This window comes from Triticum aestivum, chromosome 6D (genome assembly GCF_018294505.1).
Source record: "Triticum aestivum cultivar Chinese Spring chromosome 6D, IWGSC CS RefSeq v2.1, whole genome shotgun sequence".
Taxonomy (NCBI): Eukaryota; Viridiplantae; Streptophyta; class Magnoliopsida; order Poales; family Poaceae; genus Triticum; species Triticum aestivum.
In genome coordinates, this window is record NC_057811.1 from 349,253,994 (window position 1) to 349,264,319 (window position 10,326).

Genomic DNA, 10,326 nt, shown 5'->3' on the forward strand with positions numbered 1-10,326 from the left:
GTAAATTTGAAGCACTTGACTACGAGATGACATAAAGTAGATCCAAGTGTGGCAAGAGAAAACATCAATGAAAATTATATAATATTTGTGACCCCCTTTCAAAACGAAGGGGGAGGACCCCATACATCAGAGTGAACAAGTTCAAAAGGCCGTTGAGAAACAAAACTAGCTACTACAGGGATAAGGGGGGCTGTATCTGCTTGCCAAGCTTACAACCCATACAATTTAGGGAACTATCACCAGAGACAGACCCTAGAACACCACTCCTAACCAAAGAAGACAAGCGAGAGCCACAAATGTGACCCAGTCGATGACACCGTAAGTGGAGAAGGTACATCTTCACCCTGGACAAAGGTGATCTATGTGTGGTGTCATGTGGAAGGAGGCCCCAGAATCAAGAATCCAGGGTGAAGATGTACCTGACGAAGAGTGTGGTGGTGGACCAGACGTCTGACCAGCAGAACCAACAGAACCTGAGGATGGTGCAGAAGTAGCAAGGCGGCGAAGCAAGGTGAGCATCTCCTAGTGAACCTTTTCAAGGGGGGCCTCACAAGAATTAGAGGAGCCTCCTGAGTCCTTTTGAGGATGTCCACCACGGCGACCCTGCCTCCTCCTCTTGATGCACTCCATGATCACGTGACCATCCTGCTTGCAGTAGTTGCAAAAGGCACGAGTGGTGGCCGTCCTCAAAAGGACTTGTGTGGAGAATGCTGGAGAAACACGCCGAACTTGTGTGGTTGTGCCGTGCTTCCGGGAGAATGATACGCCCTCTCCATGCAAATGCGCCTTGCTTTGGTGACACTAACACTTGCAGATGACAAGGCCGCATTTGGTAGCCTGCATTAGGTACAACTAAGCCCGTGTGATGCAAAATTGGCTCGTTTGATAGCTTGTTCATTGTTTGGCCTGCATAGCACGAACCTTAAAGCACCCTAATGAGATCCGCTAGGAACGGCTGAATCGACCGTTTTCTCTAAGCCAAAGTCGGGCGATGTAGGGGAGGGGAATGTAGCATTGAGCTCATGCGAGCAGGAGATGGCGTGAGTTTGCGCGCGTCCTAAAAAATGCAGTGGGAGAAATTGGGTCACCTCCCGCTGAACCGGACGCCTTATATAGCCACCCGGGCTCACTGCCCAACCCCTCCCCCCTTGAGCAGGTAAATGACACATCTTCTCTGGCGGGCAGTAGACGGCGGCGGCGATTGGTCTTCCTCCTCCTCTTCGACCTATTCCACGCCTCCATCCAGCTTCACCTACGGTTGTAAGTTCGATCAGTCTCTCCTCCCTACTCGTTCCAGCTTAGATCTGTGAGCATGTGATAGCATTATAGATTGTCGATCTGTGAGAATGTGATGTCCTGGTAGCTAGTGGTGATGGATTGGTAGCATGCTAAGTGTTGCTTGTAGGCTTTGAGATGTTGATGTTGTTTTCCATGTCATAAAGAATGGTACTATGGTAGATATGGTACTAGCCTGTGAATCAGAGCATGTGTAGTATGGTAGTTTGCAAGTATGTACGTGAGGTAGTGTGTTGAACTACATGGTATTGTATGACCGCGAAGATCAGTCATAGGGTGGTGTGTTGAAATTCATGATCCATGTGTACTATGGTCATTGTTCATGTGCGGTTGTCTTTCTTACTACCCATCTGTAGTGTGTTCCACTAGTCCTAATGCTAAAACTTTTAGGACATGAACACGTAAGAGTTTAGTCAGGCCATTGTCTAGTCCGAGAGCCAATTTCCGCCGTCCTATGCTAAGGACTCCCAGTCTATGACTGCGAAGCAGGCACCTCTAGATTCAGATATCTTCAGTGGGTCTGCTGGGCCTCCAAGATATGTGTTGGTTGAGCCCAATGTTGTTGTTGCTGCTGCACATAAGGAAGCCATGAAGGTCGGGAAAGCAAAGATGACTTGGAGGGGAACTCAATGAAATGGCAATTGTTCATGTCTACCATCATGCTTAACAAGACGTGTGAGATCATAGTGAGTGGGGTAAGGACTGACAAGGGCTTCAAGGAGGTGCACTTGAACTATGTGGCCAAGCAGGTGTTCGAGTTTTGTGGCCGAGAGGTCACCTTGGCCTAGGTATCCAATCACCTTAGGAAGTGGAGAGCCAGATAGATCCTAGTGTCCAAGCTCAGAGACCTTACCGGCGCACAATGGGATCAAGACACTTACACTATCCTGTTGGAGGCAGAGCACTACCAAGGCTACATTGTGGTTAGCTCACATACCACTTGCTTAATCTTGTCTAACATACCAATCACAACTAACCAGATTATGTTTCTTTCTTAGGACCACCCCAAGGACGCAGAGTTCCTCAACACTCTCACCCAGAACTACTCACAGATGCATGAAATCTTCTCATATGGGCTGGCTACCGGGAAGCATGACATGAACTCTAGTGAGACGCTCAGTTCGCCTATGCCTAAGTATCCAGACACCCAAGAGTCACAGACTGTCGTCCTTGATGATCCTAATAAGAGTGGTGATCACGTTCATGTCCTTGATAGGAAGAGGAAGAGGGATGGTTTGATGGAAGAGGAGCTCATCATCTTTAGCAGCATGACTGATGCGGACAAGGAGGTGGAAACCACCATTAGGGAGAGCAAGTCAGTCAACGTCCACCCTGACATGTGCAACGCCTTCATGGAGCAAGGTGGCTTCAGTCCAGAGGCTCTGATGGCTGCTTTTAGCCACCTACTGGACAACAGGGCACAAGGTGTTAGGTTCGTTGCCATGGGGGCGCTCATAGGGTGCTCTGGCTTAGGACTTGGCTGGGCAAACACTACTACTAGTGTTGTTTCTGTTGGTGGTGATAGTGTACATGATGATCGACAACGATGACAATGACGACGTACATTTTGTGGTAGCTAGAGCTTGAAAACTGTGTATATTTTGATGAGGTGGTGTATACTAACCCCTCACGCCAATGGCAAGCTTGCGGTGATAGGATTACACTCTCTTTTGGATGTGGTGGTACGATGACAACATAGTAGTTAGGATGAACTTGCTCTCCCTTTATGATCATGCATGCCTAAGTTTTTTTATTCCATGTGTAGTGTGTTCCTTTTCTTGCTACTTGAATTGTTGTTATTTTGCCATGCCAGGAGTAGTGTGTGGTGTATATAGGAAGGGTTTCAGAGATTTAGAGCTTTTTTGAAATGGTCACCAGTATGAAGGATCCCCACCTGGATATATTTCAAAGTGGCCAAAATGCCATGAGATTGATCCAGTTTATAAGGAAAACTGGATTGAAAACCTAAACAAGTTAACCCCGTTTATGAGGGAAACCGGGCCGAAAAACCATACAACAAGGGTAATTCTTTTTCGAAATCGATTTCGAAAAAGAGTTTTAATTTGGGTTTTCCCGCAACTAAAGAAAAAGAAAATGAAGAAGAAGAGAAACCAAAAACAATGGACGCCTGAGACAAGGCACGCCTAGCTAGCAAACCGAAGGACATCGCCACGAGGCACAAGTAGATGAGGAGAGTCGTAAATGAATCACAATACCAAGATTTGACAAGCAGCCTAACGCACCACACCGGCGTGCGTACCGAGCACCACGGTGCAGCAGAGAAGCATCCACATAAATAAGTGACTAGCACGAACCTTGACACAACACTCCGCCATGGAAAATCGGGTACCGAGCAACACAGAGATTTACAGTTCATGGAGAACAAGTTACCCGTTACAGAGATGCTTACTTCAAATTTGTGCTTAAGCAGACAAGCAATGTTAAAAATGGGCAAGCCTCATGATCAATTTCGCCTGTGTGGAATGAAAAATTTCATCATAATAGGCAAGCCACCAAACCATACACACATATACAAGGGGCAAAAAAACCATGTAGGCAACGAAAAGCGTTCGAAATATTCAGCCCGCCCGTTGTAAACTTGCCCCCATGGAGGCGTCGCCGAGGCGTGTGTGCCATGCCCCTCGCTCTCTTGGAGTTGGTGGCTGTCTCCAGGCGAAAGCCTTGATTCAATGTTGGATCGGCACATTGACGGCGTCCTCGACATCATATCTCTGTTGGGAGCTTTGTGTGTGGAGACATGGCTGGTCCTTATTGCTCTCCTTTGGTGTTCATCGTTGTCCTTTATTGGTCCTATGCAGTGCAATGTACGCTCGTCGCTGGTGTTTCCAAGATGGTGTTTTCCTTAGATCGGAGCAAGTCCTGCCTTCCACTTGCCACTTCCTCTTAGACGCTCGAAGTGGATGTTGCGTTGACAAGCAATGTTGTACGGAAGGTGGTGGTCTTCGGAGGCGTTCGGCGCCGTCGAGACACGGTGTGTGTGTCAGTTGAGGATAGGCTCTTTTGTGTTGTAGCTTGTTTTGCGATATTGTCCGTCTGTGGACTTGGTTGTGAGCGGTGTGGTGTGTGCTACGCTCATTGTTCGCAACGAGTGGTAGCTTCTTGTAATTTCAATTCTACCTTCTATAAAGTTATGGTACGGCTAGACATACTTAAAAAAAAAAGTAAACTTGCCCCCAACGAGCACGGTCGAACATATATAGCTGACGGAACTACCAAGGTGTAGCTTTGCTTCAGAAAGGGCGTGACGGGTGAGCAGTTAACATGCAGAGTTTGCCTAATGCGATTTCTGAATTCGGATGCGTGGTTCAGTTAAAATTAGCCTTTAGCCCCGTTGTTCCAAGAATTTTTTTGACACGAACGCTATCACACGCCTACAAACAGCTACTAGATCAGTCATCAGTTCACCACGCACGCCTGAATTCAGACGTTGCAATCAACGCCACCCAACCAAACACAGCCATATCGACAACACGAACGCTCTGCCGTCACCTCCCGTCGTGGTACTCGCAGCGGGCGGCGACGCCGGGCACGGGCTTGCCGAGGTGGGCCTCGCGGACGTCGAGGCGGCAGACGCACCGGCGGTAGAACTTGGAGCGCAGGAGGAGGCCGAGGATGTGCGCGCGCGCCCGGAGCACGAAGGCCAGCCTGACGGGCACCACCGCGGGGCCGAGGCGGCCGTTGTTGGGCTTGCTGTGCAGGTTGGCGCCCGCGCCGTAGAGCGGGACCTGCTTCCCCACCACGGACACCGTCACCACCCGCCCGCTCTTCCGCGCCTGGTAGAACTCCTTCATCTGCATGCAAACCCAAACACAACGCGGACGCTCGTCAGTCATGCAAAGTTGCAAACCCGACGAAAATTGTAGTATGGAGATTGCAGGTAATTTCTGCTGCCGGATGAAACCGGCTCTACCCTGCGACGCTTTTTACCGTCTTATCAGAAACCAGGAGTGTCAATGTACTTGCCATGGATAACACTGTGATACTAATTACTCGGGGCAAAAGTCCATGATGGGGGCCGGCTTTGCCTGCGCACTGGGGGCCATCATCTTGTTGGCCAGCACCGGATTCCCTCTCGCGAGCAGCAAAGTGCACTGCCAAATTAACTACCGGGCTAAAGGCGTGACGTCTGAAACCCAAAGCAGTAAAGGCGCAGCGTTCTCTGGAGGCGTCGTGAAAATTGAACAGTCTCGCGTTCGCATTGGCTCTTTGCCAGCGGCAGCAACGGTAGCAGGCCGTAGCCTGTGTGCAGCGGCGTGGCGTGGAGCATGCTGCAGCAGGCAGGCACACTGGTCGTCCTCCGTACCAGTACTCGCCCGTTGCAGAGGACGCCGGCCCACGAGGAGAGGGCAGAGGAGAGAGGAGCGCGTTCGTGTCGGCTTGGCCTCCCTGACTTCCGTCACGTGAACGCCATGCCAGAGGAAGAGGAACGCTCCGGTCTCACCTCGCGGCTGGTTGTTCACATTGTTGGGTAGTACTTCAACTTAGGCTGGTCATAGTGGAAATAATATAGCAAGTAACATAACACATCCCAAATTTTTTTGCTTACATGGCATATATTTAATGAGGAAAAAGATGGTTGGAGTAACATAATATGTTAACACATCCCAAGATAAAATAAGTCTACATTTTAATAAATGATGGCTTACCTGATACGACATACATATTAGAGCAAGTATAATAGAGCTGAGTCAGCGGGTTATAAAAAATAAACTACTATATTTCTGCTTAGTTGGAGGAAAGAAAAGAGGAGAAAGAAGGTAACCGGGCTCTTCATGAAGAGCCAACTCTAGCACGTGCTCATAGGCACTCTGTGAGAATGAAAGGTGAGCCACATAATAAAAAAATAGTACACTTATTTGATCTATTATTGTACATGTTGGCTATAAGATGGGCTGTAGATAACATGGCATTGGCTTGTAGCCAGCAGCTGACTATACTATTAACCGTGCTCTTACTGATAATATAGATTAGTAATATATGCATGTTACTAGTCTAAGTTACTCCTCACTATGGCTAGCCTAAGTTAATCACATGCACCTCCCTATCGGTCTCAAGAAATAAAGCGCTACAGTGGTTCAATCCCCCGCAGGTAATTGACAGATGATCATTTGTTCCTTGTGAAGTGTGGATCACAACCACAAGGTCTTTCACTGGATGTTCATTCCAGATTTCTATAGTTTAAGCCCTGGATCAGGATGGCCCAATGCATGGCGAGCGAGTTCAGAAATCATCTGACGGCCTGGTCTGTGGAGGAAGCAGACGATATTGTTTAGTCACGTCGGTTTTTTCTTTTCTTTTCCCTTCCCAAAGCCGGAATTTGTTTTGGGCGTGTACTGCCACGGAAACGAATCTGGGCAGCGACAAATAGGAAGGGAACAGTGCTGCCAGGGTTTCCCGTGTGCTTTCTCCAGTACCTAGGTCATGGATGGGGTGTACGTATACTAGTGGCACACTTGTACTGCTCAGCTCATGGGTTTCCTTTAAAATGAAAAGAATCTCTGCTCGGCCATGGGAATGCTGAAAAGCAGACACGCTATCTCTGCGAAAATTTCCACGGCCCATTTGTGGAAAATGATTATTAATCATGGCCAGGGCAGCGTGCCAGTGACCAATCTCATTGATTCTATGCACAATGCAGCCGAAACCTCGCACTCACATGGAACTAAACTTTGCTACATTCCTAGTATGCTCCAAACAGACCATGACTACACACGGCTATACGATTTTGCTAAGGAAAAAAAAGTACTTCCTGGATTATCAACCTCCCCGATTATCTGGAAGCAGCGGCATGTGGTCACCTTTTGTTCTTTTCGCGTAAACAGCAATAACTAGGGTCAGATTCATAGCCTAATTAAGCCGGGGTGGCGTCGCGAGACGTAACGCTCACATCGCCTTCCGGATTCCAAATTTCCAATCCAGGCGAGGAGCCATTAAGTAAGGACAGCTGGTGATGTTAATGGCGCAGTGGTGGATGCAAATGGAAATGGATGCAATGGTGGATGCAAATGGAAATGGAAATATGCAATGGTGGATGCGACGACGATGGTGGCATGTACTGGTAGAAGGGCGGTGCACTTACGTTTCCGGAGGCGACGGTGAGGTCGTCGAAGAATAGGTGGAAGGGCGCGGCGGTGACGTGGAGGCCGAAGAAGGTGCCCCGGTTGCGGAACCGCAGCCTGACCGTCGCGTTGACCGACATCATCCTGGTGGGCACGCCCGTCCGGTCCGTCCCGCCCTGGATGTGGTACGACTCGAACACCACGCTCTGCAAAGCACTTTCACTCGTGAGAAACATTAAAATTCATCCGCTCGATTCGATCGATGTGCATGTTCCGAGCATGTTGTTGCCCTCGGAAATACTACTCGCATGCTGTGTGCATGTTTCGCCGTGTTTTTGGACTTTGGTTCTTGCCCAAATGCGCGGTTTGAAATTCAGAGTTTTTGTGGTCGTTGGGAGGAATCACGCTGTAGTTATTGCGTGCCTACAAAAATTGGAGCTTGAAACAGAGAACACAGCTTCTTCCTTGTCCTTGAAGCCGAAGAGGACGATTTCTACGCAAATGGCACGTATGGTAGGTAACAGTTCAGGTCACTGAGGGCAAGATGGCGGTATGATCCATGCTATCAGTAAATCCAAACAACAGGGCAAATTGCGTGAAGAAAGAGCACGCATCTTAGCAATGGAAGCTGACTGAAATGTGTAATCTGCAGAGCACTGGCGGTTGCGGGGAAAAGGGGGCGGCAGACCTTGACATCGACGTGGGGCTTGTATGACTTGCTCGCGCCCCACAGCACCAGCAGGAAGAAGGCGAAGACGGCGACGAACGCGAACGCCGCCAGCGCGTAGCACCTCCACGGCGACTGCGACCCGGGGCGGCCTCCGTCCTCGTCGTCGTCGTCCCCGAGGCTCCCGGCGCCGCTGCCGTGGCCGAGGCGGCGCCAGGGCACGGCCCCCGCCGCGCCGCCCGAGCGGAGCTGGTCGGAGAAGAGGAGGCGGCCGGTGAAGGACTCGCGGGAGTGGTGCGTCGCGGCGCCGGAGTGGTGGAAGTGGTAGTGGAGCGGGGACTCGGCCGGGGTGGAGCCGGCGAGCGACATCTTGTCGGCCGCGGCGCCGGCGCCGCCGCCGGAGGCCACGACGTCCGGGTGGGAGGCGGCGGGGCTGTGGACGTAGTACGCCGGGCGGCGCGGGGAACGCGGGGGCGACGACGGCGCCAGGCTCGTCACGTCGGAGTCCGTCTTGGCGTGCCGTGCCATCTCGGGAGCGGGAGCGGCGCGGCGCGGCGTGATGGGCGTGTCTTCTGGGATACACTACTTGTGGAGTTGTGGGAGAAGCGCAACGGGTTTGGGGCCTTCCGCTTGAAGACGAAGGTTTTAAGTGGGTTTTGAAACCGTGCGTGCGTCAGTGGCGATAGACTGATGCAGCCCGAGCCTAGCGGGTCTGTATATACTGTGACCGTCTCCTGGTCCTAGGGCCACTGCGCCAGTGAGACATGGGTCGCTGCTACAGGCGTCTGGTGGCTACTAAACCGTTGTCTAAATTTTTACCGCCAGGATGGTGGCTTGAGCATCTCCATTCTTCAATGGGTGATGTAAAATAGCAGCTCAAAAACTGCTTGATGTAAATTATACATCACCAAAAATATGATTTTTACATGGTACAAGGTCGGCAGTAGATGATTTATTTTAGGGCACAAGGTCCTCAGGAGATGATTTATTTTAGTTACTCAAACTTCTTCTTCTTCGTTGATCTCGGTATCGACGAGCCCTCTTCCAGGCCGGCGACGGGAAGGGTGTGGCGGCGAAGGGAAGTGGCGGCGGTGATGCACGAGCGTGATGTGAAGGACCTGGAAGTTGGCGGTTACACTCGCGTGCGCGGCTGCATGCATTTTACATCCCCTCCCCAAGTGATGTATATTTACATCACGAGAGGCAAAATATACATCGTGATGTTAAAAAATTGGCCAAAATTTACATCACGGGCAGCTGTTTTTGCCTCCAGGTGATGTAAAACACGGTTACAGGCTATTTTACATCACCTATTGGAGATGCTCTTAGTCGGCCTAGTCCAACAACAAAAACATTTAGTCTATACAATTTTGTTCTTGCTGAAAATAAAGTTATGTTATGTTTTTTAAGATACTAAGCTCCATAGAAAGGGAGTTCTTCGATGCATCATGGATGGATTAGGCGAGTGGGTCCAAGTTAGAAGGTGTTAGCTATTTCACTGGATACAACTAATGGGTATTTCACATTTTGATCTGAATTTTTTAGGGGAGGTAGACATATATGTGATGAACATTCACATTTAAAAAAAAATTGACACATATAAAATTGGATTTTTGAAACTGGTATCATGGTATCACTTGAATGGTGGTATCATGTGATATTCTCCCCACACGTGTGTGATGCGCGTGTAGATATTCCAATACAACCGCGCATGATTTATGTGTGAGCCAGCGATTGACAACGATTTTTTTAACGGGACAATGAATATTATAGTGTAGAAACACAACAACCACAACCGCCCACCACTTGTACACTCACGGTAATCTGATGTCCAAATAAAGGTGATGTCGAAACCAACCACACCAACAAACCTTAAAAAAATAGCGCAATAAACAATAAAAACATTGGCAATTAAACGACTAAAAAAGTATACAACGTGTGCAACAACAAAAATTGATGCAAAAAAGCGCACATCTGCTTCTACTACTATGCTATGGGGAAATTACAGGGTGGTCCCTTTCTCCCCTAGCTACGCTTCTAACGGACCCGTGCGATTTACTAGGGTGTTTTTGTTAGAAAATAACTCATTTATCAATGCATAAGAACTCATTTATTAATGCATCAATCAAAAACATTAAGTAAGTCCAGCCTCTGCAACACACAGTGGCAAATCATTGGTTATGCACATTACAAACACAAGCAATGATAAAAAGGCTATGAAAGAAGCCAACACTCACGTACCATCTTACAAAAAAGCTACATCTACTACATCTTAGATTAATG

The 10,326-nt window shown here is 49.1% G+C and overlaps 1 protein-coding gene across 1 annotated transcript; it reads right to left on the minus strand.

The window, feature by feature from the left end:
- Positions 1 to 4,600: 4,600 nt before the first annotated feature.
- Positions 4,601 to 8,714, minus strand: LOC123145051 (uncharacterized). Its single transcript, XM_044564356.1, has 3 exons — positions 8,065 to 8,714; positions 7,397 to 7,582; positions 4,601 to 5,108 (listed from the first exon to the last, which is right to left on the minus strand). Exons 1-3 carry the CDS (start codon positions 8,569 to 8,571, stop codon positions 4,803 to 4,805), a joined length of 999 nt encoding a protein of 332 aa, XP_044420291.1. The 5' UTR covers positions 8,572 to 8,714; the 3' UTR covers positions 4,601 to 4,802.
- Positions 8,715 to 10,326: the final 1,612 nt, after the last annotated feature.